The 25,393-nt window shown below is 58.5% G+C and overlaps 1 protein-coding gene across 1 annotated transcript in view; it reads left to right on the top strand.

The window, feature by feature from the left end:
• The first annotated feature begins 2,293 nt into the window (after positions 1 to 2,293).
• Positions 2,294 to 25,393, top strand: part of TECTA (tectorin alpha) — a 108,844-nt gene continuing 85,744 nt past the window's right edge. Inside the window, exons 1-6 of the mRNA XM_054712357.1 lie at positions 2,294 to 2,357; positions 5,609 to 5,742; positions 6,950 to 7,237; positions 10,555 to 10,692; positions 11,274 to 11,439; positions 16,754 to 17,166. Of these exons, the coding sequence (XP_054568332.1) occupies positions 2,294 to 2,357; positions 5,609 to 5,742; positions 6,950 to 7,237; positions 10,555 to 10,692; positions 11,274 to 11,439; positions 16,754 to 17,166 (1,203 nt within the window). The remainder of the gene's footprint in view (positions 2,358 to 5,608; positions 5,743 to 6,949; positions 7,238 to 10,554; positions 10,693 to 11,273; positions 11,440 to 16,753; positions 17,167 to 25,393) is intronic.

The following is a 25,393-nucleotide window of genomic DNA, read 5'->3' as shown; positions in this document are numbered from 1 at the left end:
TCTCGGAGAGCCCGGGCGGAGCTTTATTCTGAGGAGGCGTCAAAATTAGATTTTCTGTTACATAAACATGTGCTTGGGGAGGAAAATAACATCTGATGTCTTCAGGTAAATAATGTGGAGGATTCGTAATACCAGAGTAAGCTTAGGGTGCGAAACGTGCCGCATTACCATGGGTTTTTAGAAAGATACTGGATAATTTATACTGAAAAATGACCTCCCCAGATATTCCTGTCCACTATAGGGCAACTTGCTCAAACTGGAATTATATGCTTTTGTACGGTTTTGTCTGGTCAGAGACAAATCTGGAGTCATTTAAAATTTCCCACTGACGGACATATAGTTTTCTTCTGCTACATTGAAATGCTTTTGTTTTAAACAAATCTCACTATAAATATTTTGAATCTTAACATGTTTCCCCCTGTTCACAGACCTTCAGAATTATTTATTACTGCCCATGTTCGGCAGAGGGGCCCACCTCCCCATCTCCCTCCCAGGCCCCCCTGTGCCCCCAGGGTCCCAGGCCGCGCGGCTTTTCCTGGGGAAGAGCGGCCGCGCCGGTCCCCTCCTGCGTTCTGCTGGGAGGGCCGGGCGCGCAGGGCGGGTCGGAGCGGAGCGGGAAGACAGGGAGCCGGGAGGTGGGACGGTTCTCCGCCCGCTCCGTGCGCACCTGTGAACACGCTGCGGGCAGCTCCCTGCGGCAGCGGCTCGAACCACAGACACGGAAAAAGGCCCGAGCAGACCCAGCTTCGTCTGAATGTGGGCGCAGCGCTTTGTCTGCTCTCAGTCCCATGCTGGCGAATGCTAATGCTGTAACGCTATCCCCGTGCCTTTTTGGTACAAAGGTAGAAGGGGGGTTTCCTTTGTGTTGTTCAGTGCAAAGCGATTCCGATCAGAGAGGCTTGGGGTTTCACTCCGAGCCCCTGACATTTCCATCTGAATCTCCTTTTGGAGGTGGGGCGGTCTGGTTTCTCAGGAAGGAGCCTTTCTCCAGGATCCTGAAACTGATCTTAGATCCACTTTTCCTTAATCAATAGAAAAAACTCGATTGCAACTCAACACTCGCTGCCTCGAGTGCAGGGGAACGGAATTTTTGGTTTTAAGAGTAGGCGCTTCAGACAGCATCTCAGGAACCGGCAATAATTGGCAGCAGGAGGGGAGAACTGACATGGATTTGTGTTTTGCCTGAGGTCTCCGGGTTCACCACGATTTGGCGTGATATTCCTGACTCGGTCCTCCAGGCTCCTCAGAACAGGTTAGTGCCGTGTTTCCCAAGCGCAGGCGCGGGAGCGCGTCCTCCGGGTGCTCCAGGGCTCGGGTCTCCGGGCACCGCAGCCCCCGCCAAGGCCGCTGTGGGCAAGGCTGTGCCTCACTAGCGCCGGAGGTTTCCGTGTGCCTGGCAGCTGGAGATTTACCCCCCCGATCCCCCCACCCGCCCGGCAGGGTCCTCTGGCCCAGGACGCTGGCTGAGGCGCCGGAGAGGCTGGAGGAGGGAGAGGAGGTGTGCGCTGAGGGGCGGCCGAGCAGACCCGGTCTGGCTGCCCTGGTTCGGGCAGGTGGGTGTGCCTGGGAGATGCCGCTCAGCCTGGCGGCGGCCGGACCGTCCGCTCCCCTCGGGGGGCAGCGCAGCCCGCTCACTGCTCCACCGAGAGGCAGGCAGGTCCACGGCCGCGAGCCCCTGGGCACTTGGCTGGACTGGTCACCCGCTGGCGTGTTGAGTCCTGTTCTCGCTGTCGCTCCGAGGAGCGGCCTGGCGGGCCCTCTGCCGTCGCCCTCACGCGCTCACCCGGCGGGAGCGGCGGGCGGGCTGTGCTGCCCCCACCCTGGCCAGCGCCTCCACGGTGGGTGACCGTGGGGACGGGGACGCACACCCGGAGCTTCCCCACCTGGAGGCTGCATTGTTGTCCGTGACCTTTACGTGACCCTCGTCGGAAGCTGCTGTGCGAGTCGGAGGAGCCAGGTCTCCGAGGGGACGGGCACGGCCTGCGCCTGGAGCCGCCCACTGCTCGCTGCTCGGGGCCAGAGCGGCGGCTTCCCGCGCCTCGGCTGCCCCCAGGGCCGCTGTGTAACTTCCCGGTGATGGCGTGAGCTCATCCCACGTCCACGCTGGCTCAGGGGCCGTCTAATGTGTTCATGGACATGGAACTGGGGCCTGCCGGCCACGGCGCCGCAGCCCCACTCAGCCGTCCTGGGAATTGGTCCCGTGACGGCCCAGGAGCGCGGGGCTCCCTCTGAGCCTCCTGTGTCCCAGGGGCTCTGGCAAGCTGTGGGCTTCCCCTCTGTTTGACGTTCCAGGATGAACTACTCGCCGTTCCTTCGGATCTGGGTCTCCGTCCTCTTCGCGCTGGTGCAGCACCGAGGTGAGTCCTGCGGGCGAGCCCGGTCCGCGCTCGGACACACGGAGAGACGCTTTGGTGCGGCGATCATTTCAGGGCCACGTGTGTCTGCAGATGCGACAAAAATGTAAATGAAGTTTTGCTGTCAAAAGCAAAATACAGTAACGCTGAATAATGTTTGTTCATATTCCTACTTTTCTTATTTAACTGTGAACACCGTGTGTATAGACTGGATCGCCCCATGATAACGGGTCTTTCAGAAAATGCAAATTATTTTCATTAAAGGCGTATTGGGCAGGTGTGTGTGCTGCCCAGACCTCATGACTGATCCCCGTTAAGGCATGGGGACTGAAAGAATACACTTGTTTTAGCCCAAATCAGGGAGTTCAGTGGCACTGGCGTGGGTGCCCTGGGTCAGGGGCCTTCTGCGCGGCCAGAAACCCGAGCCGCCGTGAGACAAACAGGATCGCCTCCGCGACTCGGTCTCCGCTCTGCCGGCGTGGCCGGGCAGCGGAAGACACGGGCACCTCTTCCCACGGCTCTGGGTTTTAGGAAAGACAGGTGGGAGTCTACAGGGATCGAAACGCTTATCGCTGCGATGCAGGAGCACCCTCCTTTGCATGGTTTGTCTGTCTGGTTCACCGGCGTCGCGTGCCGACCCCCATCTCCCACCCCTGCTCTAAGCAAGTACGTTTTATTTGTGAAAAAACCAAAACACCCCCGAGGTCGGGAGCAGGATGAGGAAGCTGAAGCGAGCGAGTTCCCTCCGTCGCGGACTCGGATGGCAGTAAGAGGCCATCTGCTAACAGGCTGTGTTATAACACTGGTGGCTTCCGAGGGGGAATTACTGTGGTTAAACCTGCTCCCTCTTATTAAGCACCTTTTTATCCAACAAGTGTTTGTTAAGCATACACAACATTACATATCTTCATTATCTGTATCCTCCTTAACATTGAAGAGTTTTAACTGTCCAGTCTTTCCTGTTCAAAGCCGTGCACGAGCTGGGGTCACTCATGAAGAGAAAACTCTTCCCGGGTTTCCCCCCCCCCCCCAATCGGGGCAGAGAGAGAAGCGGGGGCCGCCCGGGGGCCAGTTCTGCCCCCTCCTGGGGGGTGGCTTTGGCGTTTCTAGGCGGGGTGGCCTCGGCTGCCACATGCCGGTTCACCTTCCCGTCAAAGTGACTACAGGTCAGTGGCATAGAAGCCTGTTCACACGCGGGCATCACTTGTAAGCAGTCGCTCACGCAGGATAAATCCACGACGTGATTTGCTTTATTATTAACCTGAGAAAGTTTATCGCCTTGCAAGTTTAATAAGTAACTGTGTGTAATGCCACAATAGGGATTACAGGTTTTTTAAAAATTCCTGCCTCCTAGGCATTTTGAATGTGTTACTTCTGTGCAAATACAAACGTTCAAGAACCCCTTTTTGCCTCCCGGTTGTGACTGTAAGCAAAGCACGCCGGCCGGGAACCGTGCCTGAATCCGCTACAGCGCCTCCTGCAGGGTGACGGGGTGGCTCCCGGACGGGGCTTGGGGAACAATGATGCGCTCATGGTCGGTGTGCCCGGCTCCCCGGCTCCCCCGGCTCCCCGGCTCCCCCGGCTCCCCGGCTCCCCCGGCTCCCCGGCTCCCCCGGCTCCCCGGCTCCCCCGGCTCCCCGGCTCCCCCGGCTCCCCCGGCTCCCCCGGCTCCCCCGGCTCCCCGGCTCCCCCGGCTCCCCCGGCTCCTCGGCTCCCCGGCTCCCCCGGCTCCCCCGGCTCCCCCGGCACCCCGGCTCCCCCGGCTCCCCCGGCTCCTCGGCTCCCCGGCTCCCCCGGCTCCCCCGGCTCCCCGGCTCCCCCGGCTCCCCGGCTCCCCTCCGCTGTTCGCCCTGGGAAGCGGCGGGGCTCTCCATCTGCCCGGCCTGGTGCGTCCGCGCGGCCCCCCGGCCACTGCACCCTCTGCCCGGGCTGTCTGCTCACTGACCGGCCATCAGCACCCGCAGGGCTGCCCCAGGAGAGGCTGACCTCGCAGGGCGTCAGCGTCTGATTGCAGCGACAGGGGCCTCAAGGACAGAGGCAGGCGAGAGCCCAATGGATTTGCCGTTGCCCCTGACGACTAACAATTAAAGCAGGAAGAAAGGACATTTTCGTTCAAGAGAAGAGAGGACGGAGGCAGAGAAATGTTACACCCACATGTAGATTATTTCATTGGCCGTGGCCAAGTCCTGTATGCAGACCCTTGGAAAATTGTCTACTTTCTATCGCTAAACAGGGACACACACACACACACACACCCCACGTGCACACACGCGCACGCACACGCACACACACACACACGCACACACACGTGCACACACACACGCACACACACCCCACACATATGCACACACACCTACACCCACACACACCCCCACACACACACACACACACGTGCACACACCCATGTGCGTGCACACACGCGCGCACACACCCAAGCACACCCACCCACACCCACCCACACGCACACACCCACGCATACGCACACGCACACACACATACACACCCCACACACACAGGCACATACACAGGTGGTGACGGCTGTGTGAGGGGAGTGCGCTCAGGGGCCAGGCTGAAGAGTCAGAGCCCTCGGCCTCCTCCACAGAGTCCTCCGGCCCCAGCGCCTCCCCCAGGAGGACCCCACGCGGCCCTTTGTGGACGGAGCTGGCAGAGAGCCACCTGCCAGGACTGGGCCTCACCCAGGGCCACTGGCGGCCAGCTCTGCACACCCTCCCCCCAGTGTGCCCAGCCCAGCTGCTGTCTCCCCGGGGCCTGGGCTCTCCTCCTATCCTGCAGAAGAGGGAGGGGACTCCTTTCGGGAAAAGACGGGAGAGGACACTGTGGAGACGAGGGGGCGGCGCAGCCACGAGCCGCCTTCTCTGTGCCCTGCCCCCCCCCCCCCCCCCGCCACCGCCCCGGCCAAGGGCCAAGCTGCCTAAGCCCTGGGGGACCGGGAGGTGCTCAGGCTCCGAGAGCCCGGGCAGGGCGGCTGCCCAGCCTCAGGGCCATGGCAGGGCCGTGAGCATGGCTCTCGCCAGGACGTCCGGAAGCATGGCTGAAGCCTGGACCGGCTGCTCCCGAGGAGAGGCCTCGCTCTCCCTTCCCGGGGGCCGAAGGCAGTGCCGGGGGTGAGCGCGTTCAGGGAGTGAAAGGGAGTCTGACTTCCTGGAAGAAGCTGGCGTCGTGGGTGGGAGGGAAGTGGCTTAGGCAGCCGGGGAGGGATCTGCCGTCCATCTAACCACCGACTCTCTTGACAGTTCAGCCCAGGGAGCTCATGTACCCATTTTGGCAGAATGACACCAAAACCCCCAAAGTGGACGACGGCAGCTCCCCCGAGATCAAGCTGGCCATCCCCGTCTTCTTCTTCGGCGTGCCTTACCGCACCGTCTACGTAAGTGCGAGGCGGCGCTGGGCGCTGCGCTTCCCGTGTGTGTGTGTCAGACTGAACCCTTTAACCCCGGCCGCCGGCCCAGCCAGGGGGTGTTGCTGGCAGCCCCGCGGCAGGCCGGAGAGCGCGGGAACTGGTAGGTTTTAGGATTGCGGAGCTCGAAGGGTACTCAGTGGCTGATGCTCGCAGCAGGCAGGACAATACAGCTCCGAGCCATGGACATTGCTTTGCTCCTCGATGAAAAGCTACTCGGAGCAGGTCATTTTCCTTCCCTGGGGGCGTGAAGTGTGTGTCTGTTGCTCTCGGGCTTTCTGCCGATTGGGAGCGGAGTCAGGGCAGACGCGGGAGCAGCTGCCACAGAAACGTCGCGTGCAGAACTGGCCCCTCCTGGTGTCTGAGAGCCACAGGGCCCGGGGGCAGACACGCGTGAAGAAACGGTCCGTCCGCTGGCAGCGCTCCCTGGGCACCTGTGTGCTCAGGGCATCGTTGGGTGGTTGGGTTTGGTGCTGGTGAGGCTGTGGCACATGGAGAAGAAGGTGCGGACAGACCTGTGTCATCTGAGTGCACAGACTGCTCATGGTTTGCAGTGAGGTTTTGTAATTTAACAAGTTTGTGAACGCACTGGCGAATCACAAAAATCCCCCGGGAGACGGAGCAGGTGGTTGGAACGTCCTAGAAGTCCTTTAAATGCCTCCTGCGGAGGCGGGCTGTGCCCTGAGACGGGAGGCAGAGGAGGAAGTATGTGGTTTTCTGTTCCTGACGCCCTCTCTTGTCATAGAGCAGAAACCAAGGTCTAATACACAGAGCTCCTCAAGCTTTTAATTTAACGTTTTGCTTCCATGTTTTATTTCTCCTGTGACTCTGGGTCTTCTTTTTGACCGCATCACTCCCTGCCTGGAAGAACACACACACACACACACACATACACACACACACACACACACAACTGAGTCGCAGGAGATAAATGTAAACAGAGATGGGATCAAAAACATGAAGGGAAACTGATTATGAATAAGAAATGCAGCTGAGGGCGAGTTGAAAGTGGAAGTAAATCGATGAGTTTGAGGCAAACAGACCTCCAGCTGAATGATGTTGGGAGTTCTAACTCTGGAAGCGGTTTCCATTCCCAGGATCGGGCCTGTCGGTGGGGGTAGGCTGCAGCGTTGTCATGGTTACAGAGCCGCCGTGCGAAGCCTGCCTTATTTTTTAGGTCAATAACAACGGCGTCGTCTCCTTCAATGTGCTGGTGAGCCAGTTCACGCCCGAGTCCTTCCCGCTGACGGACGGGAGGGCCTTCATCGCCCCGTTCTGGGCAGATGTGCACAACGGGATCCGCGGCGAGATCTACTACCGAGAGACCACGGACCCGGCCATCTTGAAAAGAGCCACCAAGGACATCAGGAAGTACTTCAAGGACATGGCAGCCTTCTCGGCCACGTGGGTCTTCATTGTGACCTGGGAGGAAGTCACGTTTTATGGCGGGAGCAGCACCACCCCTGTAATAACCCACGTTTTCTGTTTCCTGTCCCCGCACCTGCTTCCTGTCTGTCGTCGCGTCCCCGAGGGGTCGGGCTGGCAGAGCCAAGGAGCGTCCCTCGCCTCGCGTTCAGCTGACGGGTCAGGCCCCCCACTTTCCAGGCAACAGGGGGCGACGGGGCCACGTCGCCGGTGCAGGCAGCGCGGTATTTCTGAGGCTGTGCACCCCCCGCCGCTAAGCGTGGCCGTCTGTTTCGCAGGAGAGGGGCTCGGGCAGAGACCAGACCCCGCCCACGGTCAGGGCCCCTGAGGAGCCCAAGGTCCCTCTGTTCTTCCTGAGGCCCTGCCTCGCTTCATCAGCTAATTTCCTTTTTTTTTTTTTTTTTTTGTCCTTTTCCCCTGGTAGGACCAGGAAATGGGGTGCTGGTTTGGGGCACAAATGACCTGACTTACTTTATTATGCTAGGACCTTTCTTTCACTGCGACCTGGGTTGGCATTCAGATTTGATGCTAATTGGGCAATTAAAGCATTTCCTGAGTAAAGTTTTAACATCTGCTCTGAGGATGTTAAACAAAAGTCTGATCAGAAAGGTGGCTCTGGCGCTACAGCAGCGACGCCGGCTCCCTCCCGGAGCAGCCGGCGGCCTCCCTCCCAGGCGGCGGCGTCAGGCTGCCCGGCTGGGAGAGCTGTGAAGTAGCAGATGCGCCTTCATCTGTGTGACTTCCAGCAGCCAATGCCCTCAGAAGTCGGCCCTCTGCTCTCCGAGGGCTGTGTCCGTCCCATCTGCTCTCCCGTGTCCTTGGCAATGGGTCAGCTGTTTGGGCGGAACAGAAACGATTGAGCTGGAGACAGAGGTGGGCACGCGCTGGGCTGGCGACCCCGGGCCGCCCCGAGGTGAGCACCTGGGCCTGGGCCCCTTCCATCGCCAGGGGCTTCTGGGCGCAGCAAGGCGCCGAGCAGAGCAGCGGGGCGCAGAGGCTGGGAATGCCCTCGGAGGAGCAGGCGATCCCCCTGCTGTGCCGGGTGCAGGGATGCGGCCGCCTCGGGCGTGGCCGCCCTGAGCCTCGTGCTCACAGCGCTCGGGCGTGAGCACGGCCTTAGTGTCCGCGGAGGGGAAAGGGAGGATGCCCACCAAATGCTGGCCACCATATTTTCAAAAAGCTCCCATGGGCAATAAAAATGGCAAGATAATTTAGGTCTTTTCTGGCTTGAACTTGGAAGTAAATTTCTGGACCACGTGAGAACTTCAGCCAGGATGAGTGAGGTAACAGCTGACTGTCTTGAGCTCCTTGGAGAAAAAGACAGCACAACCCCCACGGGGCTGCCGCCATGCCCGTCTGTCCCTGTCCTGACACTGGCCTCCTCTTCCATCTCCCCTTCCCCCCAGGCCCCCTCCTCAGAGGAACCGTCCGCCGCAGGCCCTCGCCCTGGCCTGGGTGGCCTGGAAGAGGCAGAGGGTCTCAGGGGCGCAGTAGGAAGAAGAGCAGCGAGGAGCAGGAGGCAGGGCCCGGACCTGGTTAGGAGGGAGAGCTGATGCCCACGGGAGGCTCGCTCCGAGCTCGGCTCTGTGCGAGGCCGGTTCTGCCTTCATTCAGCCTCGCAGGACGCTCCCCTGCAGGCGAGAGCAGCCCGGAGAGGCCAGATGACCTGCCAGCGGGGCGGAGAGAGCGGACCTCAGAGGAGGAGGGCAGGTGCAAGCTGACGTCTCCGAACCCTGAATCCCGAGCCGCTTTCCCGGCTGCCTCCTCAGGGTCATTAGGAGTCGCCTGGAGTATAAGGGGGTTTTTAAGAATTGAAAGCCTGGTTTTACAAAAACAGGTCTGGAGAAGTCTTAAAACTAACGTGGAGCAGGTGTGCACATAGAGGCGTGTGAGTGTGAGCCACGAGGGGCCGAGGGCAGGGCCTCCGGAGTGGTGTGGGCGGCTGGCTGGTTGCGTGACTTCTGGGATCAGACATGGGCTGCGCCTGAGACCTGCTTGGACCACGGATCTGTCCAACTCGGTTTCAGGTGGAGGAATCCACTTCCTGGAGGAGAAGCCTGGTCTGGGGGCATGTAGCTTAGTCCTTGTGTGACCTTGTGACCTTGACTTTGTGCCCGTGCCTTGAATCTGACCCCGCTGTGACCTTAGGCAATCTTTAGCCGACTGCTTACTCACCTTTGCCCCACTTTCTTCTGCGGTTGAGCAGAGCCAAGAAAGGAGGCATGTACCGGCGACCCTATCATAACGCCATCAGCTGTGTCAACCACAGCGCTCGAGGAGAAAGTCCTCAATGACAAAAAGGGCTTTTCTTTGCTCTCCCCTCGCCTGCCCCCGGGACCGTCGGGAGGGCGGTTTGGGTTTCCGGGATCCTCTGCGCAGGCTGACCACACGGGATAAGGAGGTGGGCTGCTCTGCGGCGGACAGAACGCCGGCAGGATGGTATCAGGCAGGGGATGCTGGGTCTGAATGGCCAAGGTCAAAGCAGCCTCTCCTTCCATTCCATTTAATTTCCTGGAGTGTGTGTCGGGGTGGGGTTAGCAAAGGGAGCGGAAAAGGCAGCGATCGCTACAGCCTGTTCCACAGCTGTCTGCGAGGTCACGTGAGTGCACAGGACGCCTCCGTCCTGACAGCTGGGCGCGGAGACAGTCTGCACGGCCAGCGCGTGCGAGGCCGGGCCTCTGGCGGAATCCTGCCTTCCGTGGCCAGGCCGGGCCATTGAGAGGTTCCCAGGAATTCATTTCCCGTAACTCCCGGTTTTTAAGCTGAGATGGGAATGCCCACATCGCCCGCCTCGGTGCCGATCTGGGTCACAGATGAGTGCTGAGAACTTTGCAGATGTAAGTGATACAGCTGCCTCCTCAGCACAGTAGGCAGCGCTTCGGTCTCATAAGGTGAAGCGCGAATGCTCAATGCGGGGAGCCGTGTCCCCCACAAAGTGCTCCAGGAAAATCACTTTCCGCTGGCCTGTCCGCAGTGAGGGGGTGCCCGCTGTAACAGCTCTGTCATCGCCTCTCCGCCCCCCACCTGCCGCCCCAGGCGCTCAGCCCCTCCCCTGCCTCCTCTCCCTGTAGCTGACCCTCCTGCCGCCGTCTGGGCGCTGGCACACCAGCACAGCGGAGTGAGCTCGCGTTGTCTGTCTGAGGCGAGTCGGAGCCTGAGGGGCGCCCCCACCGGCCTCTGGGTGGTTCTCAGCGTCTTTCTTCCCGGCGCGCTGCCCACACGCCCGCTTTTCCCACGTGAGGCGAGGACACCTTCCGAGGACGCAGAGCGCGAGGGCGGCACCCTGAGCTGCTGGGGCAGGGGGGGGAGGCAGGAGCTGCCTGGGCAGCGGAGTCACAGCCCCCCGTCCCCCCGCAGGTGAACACCTTCCAGGCCGTCCTGGTGTCCGACGGCTCCTATACATTCACGCTCTTCAATTACTACGAGATCAACTGGACCACGGGGACAGCAAGCGGCGGGGACCCCCTGACAGGTCTCGGGGGAGTGATGGCACAGGTGGGGCCCTGACTGTCTCGGGGGAGGGGAGGGCACAGGTGGGGGGCCCCTGACTGTCTGGGGGAGGGGAGGGCACAGTGGAGGGCCCTGACTGTCTCGGGGGAGGGGAGGGCACAGGTGGGGGGCCCTGACTGTCTCGGGGGAGGGGAGGGCACAGGTGGGGCTCTGACTGTCTCGGGGGAGGGGAGGGCACAGGTGGGGGGCCCCTGACTGTCTCGGGGGAGGGGAGGGCACAGGTGGGGCTCTGACTGTCTCGGGGGAGGGGAGGGCACAGGTGGGGCTCTGACTGTCTCGGAGGAGGGGAGGGCACAGGTGGGGCTCTGACTGTCTCGGGGGAGGGGAGGGCACAGGGAGGCCCTGGCTACACTCTGCCATGCCCCGGGGTCCTGGAGGGAGTCCCGCCCAGAGCTCTTCCCGAGGGAAGGATGCCGATGGCCGTGGAGCCTGGGGGCTAGTCCGTCCCTCCCTGACGCCCCCACCTGGAGCGGGACCTGGTGCGGCGGGAAGAGGCCGCCTTCCCCGAGGCGCAGGTGCGGCAGGTGAGGGGCCGTGTGGTCTCAGGCGCTCCGTCTGCGCTCCAGGCAGGGTTTAACGGCGGGAACCTCAGCAACTTCTTCAGCCTGCCGGGGTCCCGCACCCCCGACATCGTGAACATCCAGGAGACCACGAACGTCAACGTCCCCGGCCGCTGGGCCTTCAAAGTGGACGGGAAGGAGATCGACCCGGCCAACGGCTGCACCTCCAGAGGTAAGGCTGTTCCTGTCTCCATGGCAACGCAGTCAGAGTGACAGGCAGGCGTTCTGGCCCTGAGAGCAGACACTTCCGCCGTCCTCCTTGGACACCTCTCAGCGGGCTCCTCAGACCCAGAGCGCCGCCTGCGTCCGCGACACCGCGGTTTGCGAGCTGGTGGCCTGGGGCGTGAGCACGGGTCGCTGCTTGGAACAGCCACAACGTGGGTGAGGGTGGAACAGCCACAATGTGGGTGAGGGTGGAACAGCCACGTGGGTGAGGGTGGAACAGCCACGTGGGTGAGGGTGGAACAGCCACGTGGGTGAGGGTGGAACAGCCACGTGGGTGAGGGTGGAACAGCCACAACGTGGGTGAGGGTGGAACAGCCACGTGGGTGAGGGTGGAACAGCCACGTGGGTGAGGGTGGAACAGCCACAACGTGGGTGAAGGTGGAACAGCCACGTGGGTGAGGGTGGAACAGCCACGTGGGTGAGGGTGGAACAGCCACGTGGGTGAGGGTGGAACAGCCACAACGTGGGTGAGGGTCCTGAGAGACGTCCCAGCCAGAGGGACGGACGGGAGGGAGCCCTGGTTGACATCAGCCTTGTCTGGTCCTTCCCCTGCCACAGTCCCTCCACCCGCTCCTGCCCGCCCCCTGCACCGGGCCCGGGCGTCGGACCTGGGTGGGGGGCCTGGAGCGCCGCCTCCCCACGGGAGGACATCAGCCGGAGCGCATGCTAGAAGGGGGCGCGTGTCCGCTGCGGGGCAGCTTCTCCTGAGACCCGCCCGCCCGCGGTGAAGCGGCGGGAGTTTGGGGAGGGGACGTCGCTGGACGCTGCGAGCCAGCTGTGGGCGCTCCTGGCGGCCGAGCCGTCGGCCGGGACCCCGCCCTCGGTGCAGAGCGGCCCAGGGGCACCGGCCGCACACTCCGCTGCGTGTGTGTCTGAGCGTCTTCTGGAAACGGGTTTGTCACATGCTGCTCCGAGGAGTGGAGCCGATAGACTAGAACTAGAAAACATCCACCCACGCGCTCAGCCATCCGGCCACCGCAGCTCTCCAGAACATTCCGAGGGCCCAGGCGGTGCTGGCCGCTCTGCCAGGCGGAGGTGCCGGAGCCCGGCTTCCCACTCCACGACGGAGAGCTGGGCTGGGAACGGGGTGACTGACGGGGAGCTGGGCTGGGAATGGGGTGACTGACGGAGAGCTGGGCTGGGAACGGGGTGAGGGAGAGCTGGGCTGGGAACGGGGTGACTGATGGAGAGCTGGGCTGGGAACGGGGTGACTGACGGAGAGCTGGGCTGGGAACGGGGTGACTGACGGAGAGCTGGGCTGGGAACGGGGTGACTGACGGAGAGCTGGGCTGGGAACGGGGTGACTGACGGAGAGCTGGGCTGGGAACGGGGTGACTGACGGAGAGCTGGGCTGGGAACGGGGTGACTGACGGAGAGCTGGGCTGGGAACGGGGTGAGGGAGAGCTGGGCTGGGAACGGGGTGAGGGAGAGCTGGGCTGGGAACGGGGTGACTGACGGAGAGCTGGGCTGGGAACGGGGTGACGGAGAGCTGGGCTGGGAACGGGGTGACTGACGGAGAGCTGGGCTGGGAACGGGGTGAGGGAGAGCTGGGCTGGGAACGGGGTGACTGACGGAGAGCTGGGCTGGGAACGGGGTGAGGGAGAGCTGGGCTGGGAACGGGGTGACTGACGGAGAGCTGGGCTGGGAACGGGGTGACTGACGGAGAGCTGGGCTGGGAACGGGGTGACTGACGGAGAGCTGGGCTGGGAACGGGGTGAGGGAGAGCTGGGCTGGGAACGGGGTGACTGACGGAGAGCTGGGCTGGGAACGGGGTGACGGAGAGCTGGGCTGGGAACGGGGTGAGGGAGAGCTGGGCTGGGAACGGGGTGAGGGAGAGCTGGGCTGGGAACGGATGACTGACGGAGAGCTGGGCTGGGAACGGGGTGACTGACGGAGAGCTGGGCTGGGAACGGGGTGACGGAGAGCTGGGCTGGGAACGGGGTGACTGACGGAGAGCTGGGCTGGGAACGGGGTGAGGGAGAGCTGGGCTGGGAACGGGGTGACTGATGGAGAGCTGGGCTGGGAACGGGGTGATGGAGAGCTGGGCTGGGAACGGGGTGATGGAGAGCTGGGCTGGGAACGGGGTGAGGGAGAGCTGGGCTGGGAACGGGGTGACTGACGGAGAGCTGGGCTGGGAACGGGGTGACGGAGAGCTGGGCTGGGAACGGGGTGACTGACGGAGAGCTGGGCTGGGAACGGGGTGAGGGAGAGCTGGGCTGGGAACGGGGTGACTGACGGAGAGCTGGGCTGGGAACGGGGTGACTGACGGAGAGCTGGGCTGGGAACGGGGTGACTGACGGAGAGCTGGGCTGGGAACGGGGTGAGGGAGAGCTGGGCTGGGAACGGGGTGACTGACGGAGAGCTGGGCTGGGAACGGGGTGACGGAGAGCTGGGCTGGGAACGGGGTGACGGAGAGCTGGGCTGGGAACGGGGTGACTGACGGAGAGCTGGGCTGGGAACGGGGTGAGGGAGAGCTGGGCTGGGAACGGGGTGACGGAGAGCTGGGCTGGGAACGGGGTGACGGAGAGCTGGGCTGGGAACGGGGTGAGGGAGAGCTGGGCTGGGAACGGGGTGACTGATGGAGAGCTGGGCTGGGAACGGGGTGAGGGAGAGCTGGGCTGGGAACGGGGTGACTGACGGAGAGCTGGGCTGGGAACGGGGTGAGGGAGAGCTGGGCTGGGAACGGGGTGACTGACGGAGTGCTGGGCTGGGAACGGGGTGACTGGCGGAGAGCTGGGCTGGGAACGGGGTGGCGGAGAGCTGGGCTGGGAACGGGGTGAGGGAGAGCTGGGCTGGGAACGGGGTGACTGACGGAGAGCTGGGCTGGGAACGGGGTGATGGAGAGCTGGGCTGGGGACGGGGTGACTGACGGAGAGCTGGGCTGGGAACGGGGTGGCGGCTGCAGACGTGTTGGCACAGACACGGCCGCGGCGGCAGAGGGTGCCGAGTGTCAGACCCTGAAAGGCCAGGGCTGGGATGAAGGCTCCGGAGGCCTCCTGCCCTCATGGGGACCCGAGCGTCTCGGCAGCCCGGGACCTCGGGGCGCTCTCCGGGCCCAGCTCCGGGTAGTGTAATCCCCAGAAGAGCCCGTCGCCGGCCTGAAGCCCGCGCTCTGCCCCGGCCCCCGGGGAAGGCGTGTCAGGCCGGCCGCCCGGACCCCTGGGCTGCGGGCGGCGAGGTCCCAGGCTGAGACGGAGTGGGGAGCGCAGCGGCGGGACGGACGGACCGCCCGGGTGGTGCTCCTGCCTGAGTGTGACTGCAGCTCCGCTCAGGGTCTGGAGAAGACCCAGCAGCGCCGTGGTCTCCCTCCGCGGCCTGGCTGGTGGCCACAGCGCCGCGCCCCCTTGCTCCTCGCAGAGCCGTGGCGGGTGGTGGCCACAGCGCCTGGCCGTGGTGACGGGCGCACAGGCCAGCTGCCTGCTGACCGCCTCCACCTCACTGCTCCCCGGAGTCAGGGCGGGGTCCGTATCCGGACAACTTCTGTACCCCACGCCGATGCTGGGCGCTCCATGTGCCGCTGGGCAGCACCAGTCTGAGGGCCTGGGGGTGCTGGGTGAGGAGGGAAGTGTGAGCGGAGCTGGCTTATTAGTTCATCATTTTGCAAAGAAAATGATCTCAGCGACCCCACCTTTTGGCCCAAATGTCCTCTATTCCAAGGCATCCCCCGCCCCCCACCCCCCAAAGCCCGACAAGGCGGAGACTGGCAGCTACCCCGCTGGAGGCTGCTGTGGGGCCGGGCCCAGGCTGTGGGTGAAGGGCCTTTTGCAGCTGAGGCCTGTGACCTGCTGGGATGTGAGCCCATCTGTCACCCCGTTGGAGGCCTCTGCTCGGCAGGTATCACCACCATCGCCGGCTGAGATGGAGCTGTTCCCGCCGGGCGGGGACGGGGAGGGCCGCTGGGCACCCTGCCTGCTGCTCGGTTAACCTGTAGTCAGTGTTACAAAAACCTGAGAAATCTTTTCAAACTGCCGTTTCAAACCATATTTACTCTTGGTCTACGGCATTATTTGTATTTCTTAATGTTGGTTTTCCATCTTTCCTTCAGACGTCCTCAGTTTACAAATGCCCCTGCCTCCGTCAGTGTGCGCCAGCTCTGTACAGTATCTCGGTCCCAGGAGGCAGGGAGAGGAAACTGCGCTGTTCCCATCTCACAGGTGGGAACGCTGAGGCAGGTGGGCTTCAGGCCGTAGCCATGGAGGTTGCCCAGTTCTCTTGACTCCACCCCCAATCAAGGACTCTCACAGCCCTCAGCCCTAAGGTGCTCCTATTTCAATTGAAGGTTGATATTAACAACGGGCAAATTTCAAAAATTTGATCGGGGCGATAATTTATTTAGGAAAGTGGTTTTAAAGACTGATTGTCTACCAAATAAATAGTAGTGAATACTTTAAAAATTAGCCCGGCCAGTGTGGCTCAGTGGTTGAGCGTCAACCTATGAACCAGGAGGTCACAGTTCGATTCCCGGTCAGGACACGTGCCCGGGTGGCAGGCTCCATCCCCAGTGCGGAGCGTGCAGGAGGCAGCCAGTCGATGATTCTCTCTCATCATTAATGTTTCTATCTCTCTCCCTCTCCCTTCTTCTCTGAAGTCAATATAAATATATTTTTAAAAAATTAACACATCCCTTGAAACCATTCTGCTCCCCCACCTCAGGCTCCCCCCAACCTAGATCCTGTGGACAAGTTCTGTCCGCGACTCTGTCCGCGATGGAGGCCGAGAGCGCGGGGAGGCACGGGACCCGGCAGGGCCTAGAGTGAGAGAGGACGTTTGTAGTTGTAAGTTAGTGTCTGCAGGATTTATGCGCCTTGGAGGTGCCAACCCAGAGGTCAGCCCTTTCTAGAATCTTCCCAGGAAGACTGGGGTTTGCATGTGTACATCTGACTCCTGGTTCATGCTGTTGACCTTTTCTGGCGTATTCTGGGCCCCCAGCAGATGGCTGAGGGAACAGCGAGCAGTGTTGCTGTCCCTGGTGAGCCAGGCTCCTGGGGGAGGAAGGCACACTCCTGTGGACTCAGACAGGGACCCGCCGAGAGCTTCGGCTGGATACGGACGGACTCGCGTGGACCCTGGCTTCCCCGCTGAGTGATCTTGGAAAAGTGACTCAGTTTCTCTTAAGCCTCGTTCCTCACTTGTCGGGGGAGGGCAGCAACACTTGCCTCCTAAGGCGCTTTGTGGAGTCCAGGCTGTGGCACCGTCCAGCGCCGGGCCGGGCCTGGCGGAGGGAGAGGCCGCGGCCGACGCGCTCTCTGTCCTTGTCGCAGGGCAGTTCCTGCGGCGAGGGGAGGTGTTCTGGGAGGACGTGAACTGCACCATCAAGTGCCGCTGCCTGGACTTCAACAATGAGATCTACTGCCAGGAGGCCGCTTGCAGCCCCTACGAGGTGTGCGAGCCCAAAGGCAAGTTCTCCTCCTGCAGCCCCGTGGAGACCGGCACCTGCGTGGTGTTCGGGGAGCCGCACTACCGCACCTTCGACGGCTTCGTCTTCCATTTCCAGGGCTCCTGCGCCTACCTGCTGGCCCGGCACTGCGTGCGGGCGGCCCACCTCCCCTTCTTCAGCGTGGAGGCCAAGAACGAGCGCCGGGCCGGCAAGGCCGTGTCCACGCTGAGGGAGCTCTCCGTGGAGGTGAACGGCTACAAGATCCTCATCCCCAAGGGGAGCTACGGGAGAGTCAAGGTGAGACCCCTCCCCGCGCAGGGCGGGCGCGCGGGCTCCACCAGAAACGCTCCCGGGCCTGCGGTCCGCTGGGGCGGTTGGCACCGCGGGACTCGGCTCTCCCGGCCTCGCACAGAGCTTGTGCAGCTCGTGGCTGCGCTACATACATTGTGTGTGGGGGGGAGCGGATCTGGGCGCCTCGTTACCGCCGTGAGTGTCTGCTGGGCGTCTGGAGCACATTGTGGTCCTGGTTCCCGTTAAACACACACACACACACACACACACACACACACACGTTCCAGCTCAGGAGCCCCTGGGGAGAGCGTGGCTTCGTTTCTCGTGGGCCTGGCTGACACAGTGGTAGCCACGTGGCCACGCGGCGGAGGTGGTGAAAACACAAAGGCACACCCACGCCCCAGAGCAGGCTTCGATTGACAGTTCCCACCACCCCGTCCCGTCGCGGCATTCACAGAGAAACCTCCAAACGTCCTTTGTCTTCAGAGGCGCCCCGCGCGGGCGACCCGGGGAGCCTGTGGCCTCGCAGTCAGGGGGCAGGGAGAGCTCAGCGCCGCCTCCCCGACAGCAGAGCCCTCGCCCTGCCTAGTGCCAGAGGCCGCGCTCGGCTGGTCCATCTCGTCAGTGCAATAGCCCTGCCGCCGTCCTGGGCGGGCAGGTGCAGGGACGTAGGAGGCTGCGCGAGGCCACAGCAGCTCCTCAGAGTGTGGGGCCCAGCTTTCCTGTTTGCTCGTGAAGACTCATCACAACCAGATATTTATTCCAGTAACAATAACCAAGACCCCGAGGGGGTGATGGCTGAAACCGCGTGCAGTCCTGAATCCCCGGCCGGGAGGTCATCACAGAGGTCGCGAGCAGACCGACGCCAAGGCTGGGATTTCTTTCTTTAAAAAGAGTGTTGTCGTTCTAAGGGACGCAGCTTGTTGAAGCAGAGGCGGATGGAGGAGCGAACGCGCCTCCCGGCCGCCCTCCCGGCCGCCCTCCCGGGCTCCGGAGCCAGCAGCCCGGGGGCAGGCGCTCTCGCTGTGTCTGGATCCCAACTCGCTTGCTGCTGGGCCAGGCTCCGGGGACAGTTGTGTCCTCCCGCAGACGGAGGCGTGGTGCGGGAGAGTCCCCGGGGAGCTCACACAGTGTTGGGCCCTGTGCGTGTCCTCTGGATGGAGGCTCGCATTTTCCAGCTGGAACGAGCCCAGTAGCGCCCCCTACTGCTGATTCCGGGGTGAGGGCACAGCATCTGCAGCAAAAAGAAGCTCCACGCTCATTCCCACTCCCCTTTCCGAAGGAGAGTCTTTCTTGCTCACAGTCAGGCTTTTTTAAGACGGAACGGGCGCCCGTCCCCTCAGGCCAGCAGCTCTGCTGGCTGCGCGGCCCTTTCCCGTCGTCACGGCGTCGGGCAGAGTCCCAATGTTCCGTAGCAACGGGAGGCCTGGATGTGAATGTCAATGTCTTAGACAGAAAAGGTTATGTGACTCCACCTGCGAGCTAACAATGGCTTCCTTCTCCTCTTGTCAAATGGCGTCCAAGTTTCTCTGAATGAGCCCGCTCTCCGGGGGCGGCTGCTGGGCGGTGGCACAGTGCCCACCCGGGTGAAGTGGGGACGGACCGGAAGGGGGCAGGAAGCAGGGGAGAGGGCCACCCGCCCGCAAGACAGCGGGCTTCTTCAGACGGGCGGCGGGCGGCAGCCCCAGGTCTGTTCCTGCGACCGGAGGCCCCCTCTCCCCACGGGGAGGGCCTGCATCTGACGATGGATTCCCCTTCGAACCGTTCTCAGTAGCAACATAAACGAGGTCGGCTTATCGGTGCCGATGGGGCCAAGGGCGCCAGCCAGAGTCCACACAGAACAAACGCCGCCTTCCCGCTGGCCCTCATCGGTTCCCGTCCCCCCTCCCGGGGACACCCCAGGGGCACCGAGGCCTCAGGCTCCGGGAGAGGCGGGAGGCCAGTTAGCATCTGGTGGAGAGGAGCCGGGCCTGGTCAGAGCTGCTCAGCACCTGTGCCACGACGGCCACGAGTGGCCGTTTTGAGCTTGATTTTCTCTTTTCGTAAAATGGGTGAAGCTGTCGAGGAGGCAGGACTCTGGGGCTGGAGGGTGGACGTGCTCCTGTGCGTCGTGGGGGGAGGAGTGCACAGCGGTGAGCCTAGGGAGAGGCCTGACCCTCCCCGTCCCTCGAGCCCTGGACCTTGCTCTCCTCACCTGCAGGAGGGAGATGCCGGGGCCTTCGGAGGCTGCCATGAGGACCAACAGAAGGACCACACGTGCGATTTCGCGCACAAAGCTCGGCACGCTGTGGGTGCTCAGTACTTGCTCATCCCCACGTTGCCGTCGCCACCGGAGTCTCTCCATTCTCAGCCCTAGGCTTGGACTCCTCGCTCCTAACCATGTCTCCGCCCACAGGCCGGGAGACACCCCCAAAGAGGGAAAGGGCTGGAATACTGGGAGAAGACTGGAGGCCCAGAGGGGAGACTCACCAGCCACTGGCTAACCGAGAGTGAAGGCTCTGGGATATGTAGATGGAGGAATGACATGCGATCCACCATCCACGCGGGGGCGGGGCGGGGTTCTCTGGCGGGCCGCTGCCAGCACTGTGAGGGGACCTGTGTGAGGGAATGGGCACATCAGCACTTATGCCAGGGAGAGGCTGTCAGCTGGCGAGCCCAGCACCTGTGCCGGGCCTGGGACAGAGTCGCCTCCGGCCTCCGCGGGGCAAGACCCAACGCAGAGAAGCTGGGGGGCTGCTGCAGGACCCAAGACTGCCCCGTGGTGCTGCTCCGAGGCGACCCTGGCCTCTGTCGGCAGCCGCCTCCGTGAGAGAAGAGCCTTTAGTGAGGGACACGCAGCTGGTCCTTTCCCCGTCGTGTCTCTACGGGGTTTGGAATGAGGGTGATGCTGGCCGCGGAGAGAGCGCTTGGAAGTTGTCCCGCCTCGTGGATTTTGGGGATACCTTGAGGATGACAAGTGCTAGTTCTTTAAATGCTGGGTAAAACTCACTTCCTCTGGTTTGCTGGGATTTTTAAAAACGACTACTTCAATTCCATTAGTTAATACCCGTCTGCTCAGGTTTCCTGGTTCTTCCTGACTTAGTTTTGGAAGACTGTATTTTTCTAGGAATTTGTCCATTTTGCCCAGTTTATTGGTGTATAGTTGATTATAGAATTTTCTTACTATTCTTTGTATTTCTGTGATGTCAGTTGTTACTTCGCCTCTTCATTTCTGCTTTTATTTATTTGGGTCCTCTCTCTTTGTTTCCTGAGGAGTCTGGCTAAAGGTTCATCAGGTTTATCTTTTCAAAGAACCAGCTCTGGTTTCATTCATCTTTTGTATTGTTTTTTCATGTCTATATTATTTATTTCTGCTCTGATCATTAGTATTTCCTTCCTTCCACTTCCTGTGGGTTTTTTTAGTAGATCTTTTAGATGTAGGGTTACATGGCTTATGCAAGATTTTTCTTGCTTCTTGAGGTAGACCTGAAATGCTATGAGCTTTCCTCTCAGAACTGCTTTCACTGTGCCCCATAGATTGTGAGCTGTTGTGTGTTCATTTTCATTTGTTTGCTGGTCATTTTTTACTTCTTTGATTTCACCGGCAACCCATTCAGCATGCTATTTAGCTTCCATGTTTGAATGTTTTTGAGGTGTGTTTTTTATTGTAGCTGATTTCTAGGTTCATGCCGTTGTAATCTGAGCAGATGCTTCATATGGTCCCAATCTCCCTGAATGTGGTGAGGCTTCTATTGTGTCCCAGCCCGAGGTCTGTCTTTGACGAGGTTCCATGTGCTCTTAGGAGAATGTATGTTCTGTTGCTGTGGGATAAAATGTTCTGGAAACATGAATTAAACCCATCTGGTCCACTGTGTCCTTTAAAGCTGCTGTTTCCTGGTTGATTGTTTTGTCTCAAAGACTTGCCAGTGATGTCAGCAATGGTAAGTCCTCCCCTGTGGCTGTTGCTGTCAATGTCTCCCTTTAAGTCCTTCAAGGTTTTAAATGTATATATACGCCTATATAGGGTGCAATTGTGTTTACCAAAGTCACAGCCTCTTGTTGGATCCCCCCCTTTAGTGTTACGCAGTGTGACCTTCTTTGTCTTTTGCTATGGCCTCTGTTTTGAAGTCTGTTTTCTCAGATATACTAGTAAGTATTGTTACCCCTGCTTTTTTTTCATTTCCATATGCATGGAAATTTTTCCCATCCCTTCACTTTCATCCTGTGTGAGTCTTTTGTTATGAAGTGAGTCTCTTGTAGATAGCATATACATGGGTCATGTTTTTTTATCCACACTGCTATCCTATGTCTTTTGATTGGATCATTCAATCCATTTACATTTTAGGTTATTATCAATGAGGACTTATTTATTGTCATTTTTTTCTTTATACTTATGTTCCTCTCTAAACATATTTCTTCTTCTTCTCAAAGCAGTGCCTTTAACTTTTCTCACAATGCTAGTTTGGTAGTAATGTATTCTTTTAGCCTTTTTTATTTTTTTTTTGGGGGGGGGGTCTGGGAAGCTCTTTATTTCTTCTTCAGCTTTTATTTTTTTTTAAATTTAATAAATCTTTATTGTTCAGATTATAACAATTGTTTCTCCTTTTTCCCCCCATAGCTCCCCTCCACCCAGTTCCCATCCCCCCTCTGCCCTTACCTCCCCGCACTGTCCTCATCCATAGGTGTACGATTTTTGTCCAGTCTCTTCCCGCACACCCCACACCCCTTCCCCCCTGAGAATTATCAGTCCACTCCCTTTCTATGCCCCTGATTCTATTATATTCACCAGTTTATTCTGTTCCTCAGATTTTTAATTCACTTGATTTTTAGGTTCACTTGTTGATAGATATGTATTTGTTGTTCATAATTTTTATCTTTATCTTTTTCTTCTTCTTCCTCTTCTTAAAGAATACCTTTCAGCATTTCATATAATCCTGGTTTGGTGGTGATGAACTCCTTTTGCTTTTTCTTATCTGTGAAGCTCTTTATCTGACCTTCAATTCTGAATAACTTTGCTGAGTAGAGTAATCTTGGTTGTAGGTTCTTGCTATTCATCACTTTGAATATTTCTTGCCATTCCCGTCTGGCCTGCATAGTTTCTGTTGAGAAATCAGCTGACAATCATATGGGTACTCCCTTGTAGGTAATTAACTGTTTTTCTCTTGCTGCTTTTAATATTCTTTCTCTGTCTTTTGCTCTTGGCATTTTAATTATGATGTGTCTTGGTGTGGTCCTCTTTGGATTCCTTTGTTTGGGGTTCTGTGCACTTCCTGGACTTGTAAGTCTATTTCTTTCACCAGGTGGGAGAAGTTTTCATTCATTATTTCTTCAAATAGGTTTTCAGTATCTTGCTCTCTCTCTTCTTCTGGCACCCCCATAATTCTAATGTTGGTATGCTTGAAGTTGTCCCAGAGGCTTCTTACACTATCTTCAAATTTTTGGATTCTTTTTTCTTTTTGCTTTCCGGTTGAGTATTTTTTGCTTCTTTGTATTTCAAATCTTTGACTTGATTCTTGCATTCCTCTAGTCTGCTGTTGGGTCTCTGTATAATATTTTTTATTTCAGTCAGTGTATGCTTAATTTCTAGTTGGTCCTTTTTCATATCCTTGAGGGTCTCACTAAATTTATCGGCCTTTTCTAGGAAATTCATGAAAAACCTTATAACCATGGTTTTGAACTCTATATCCAATCATTTGCTTTCCTCCATTTCTTTCGTTTGTGATCTATTTCTTTGTCTCCACATTTTCGCTGCTTCCCTGAGTTGGTAGGGTATCTTTGTGTGCTAGGTGTCCTATATGGCCCAGTGGGTCAGCCTCCCCAGTTACCTGAAGTGGACACTCCTGGTGTACCCCTTTGTGGACTGTGTGTACAGCCTTGTTGTAGTTAGGTCTTGATTGTTGTTGGTATCACTAGGAGGAATTGACCTCCAGGCCAATTGGCTGTGAGTATCAGCTGTGTCTATGCCGGGAGTATTTCTGTGCTGGAGACAGCCTTATGGGACCAGACTTGCAAAATTGCAAATCCTCTGTGCTCAGCTTGGATGGGGCCCTGTCCTATGAGGCCCCTGGGTCTCAGTGTCCCTTGGTAATCACTGCAAGCACCTCTGAGAGAAAGCCACCCTCGAGTTTTGCCCACTGCCAGACAGTCAAGTTTCTCCCCCAATGAATCTGGATTCCCAGATTCTCACCCAGAACTGGAGTTCAGAGCAGTCGGGAGCTTCTGGTTCCCTCCAGCTAGAGAAAGCCAGCGGCACACTCAGCAGTCAGTCCTCTCTGTGCGCACTTGCGCGCGCACCTCCAGACCTCTGCCTTTCGCGGCTCCCCTGAGTTTCCGTCTGACAGTCCAGATTCCCCCCGTAAGAGCGTGGGTCCCCAAGGGCTCGCCCAGAACCGGGGTTCAGTGTAGTCGGAACTGGGGTTCAGTGCAGTTGGGAGCTTCCGACTCCCTCCCTCTAGGGAAAGCCAGCGGCAACCTCAGCAATCAGTCTTCTCTGCGTGCACTCGCATGCGCGCACCTCCAGACCCCTGCCCGCCGTGGCTCCCCCGAGTCTCCGAGTCTCCGTGTGCCTTACTCTCTACCTGACAGTCCAGACTCCCCCAGTATGAGCCTGGGTCCACGGGGTTTCACTCGGAAATGGGGTTCAGTGCAGTCAGAACTGGGGTTCAGTGCAGTCGGGAGCTTCCTTCTCCCTCCCGCCAGAGAAAGCCAGCCAGGCACTCAGCCGCCCTTCCTCTCTGCGTGTGTGTCTCCATACCTCAGCCCTTTGCAGCTCCTCTGATTCTCTGTGAGCTTTTCTCTTTCCTTCTAGTTGTAGAATTTCCACTCAGCCAGCTTTCCTGTGGTTCTGGATGATGTCTGTTCTGTCTTTTAGTTGTAGTTTTGAAATTGTTGTGTGAGGCAGCAGTTTATGTGCTTACCTATGCCGCCATCTTGGTTTCTCCCCTCTTCTTCAGCTTTTAATGATAGCCTTGCTGGATAGAGTAGTCTTGGATTCAAGTTCTTGCTTTTCATTACTTTGAGTACTTCATACCAATCTCTTCTGTCCTGAAGTGTTTCTGTTGAGAAATTATCTGACAGTCTTATGGGAGCTCCCTTATAGGTAACTGACTGTTTCTCTCCTGCTGCCTTTATGATTCTCTTTAATCTTTGCCATTTCAATTATGATGTGTCTTGGTGTGTGTCTCTTTGGGTTATGTGAACCTCTTGAACTGATGTGACTTTTTCCTTCACCAGGTTAGGGTAGTTTTCTGCCATTATTTCTTTTAACAGGTTCTCTACCCCTTACCCCTGTTTTTCTCCTTCTGATACTCCTATGATGTGAATGTTATTACATTTCATGTTGTCCCAAAGTTCTTTTACCTTATCCTCATTCTTTTTAAATCTTTTTTCTTTTGCTGCTCTAATTGGGTGTTTTCTGCTCCCTTGTGTTCCAAATCAATGATTCAATCCTCTGCTTCATCCAACCTATTCTTTATTCTTTCTAGTGTATTCTTTATTTCAAATATTGTATTCCTCATTTCTGACTGGTTGTTTTCCGTGATTGCTATGTCCTTTTTCATGCTGTTGAAATTCTCACTAAGTTCTTTGAACATCCTTATAACCTTTTTTTTTTTTAAATCTGTGTCTGACAAATTGCTTGCCTCTATTTCGTTTAGCTTTTCTCTCTCTCTCTCTCTCTCTCTCTCTCTTTTTTGAGACTTATTCTGCCTTTCCTTTTGGACATGTTTCTTTGTCTCCTGTTTTGGCTGCCTCTCTGTGTGTTTTATTACTATGTACGAGGTAGATCTGCTATCTCTCCCTCTCTTGATAGTGTGGCCTTATGTAGTAGATGTCTTATGGGGCCCAATGGTGCAGTCTCCTTGATCATCTAGTGCCGTCTAGACATGCCCCTTGTATGAGTTATGTGAGCCCTCCCGTTGTTACTGAGTCTTGATTTCTATTGGCCTGTTCGCATGTGGGGTAAACGCGGGCTGGTGCACTGTGAGGATTGACCCCAGAAACAGAGAAGGAGCTGTTGAGCAGGTGCTCACTACAGGAGGCGGAATTCGCCTCTGCAGGGTCTGATGCCTGTCAAGATCTCCCTTTGGATATCCCACTTATGAAACTACTTGGATTCTACGTTGATGTTGTCTGAAGCTGGCCACTGGCCTTTCGGAGGGACTTTGGTGGTCATGTCAGTCACTGCCTGTGACTAGTCCTGGGAAACCTGTCTGGAGCTACAAAGCTATTTACACTTTGTGGCTGCCTCTGCTGG

This window comes from Eptesicus fuscus, chromosome 23 (genome assembly GCF_027574615.1).
Source record: "Eptesicus fuscus isolate TK198812 chromosome 23, DD_ASM_mEF_20220401, whole genome shotgun sequence".
NCBI classification, from domain to species: Eukaryota; Metazoa; Chordata; class Mammalia; order Chiroptera; family Vespertilionidae; genus Eptesicus; species Eptesicus fuscus.
The sequence above is the reverse complement of the archived record's forward strand: the minus strand, read 5'-3'. Positions and strand labels throughout refer to the sequence as shown.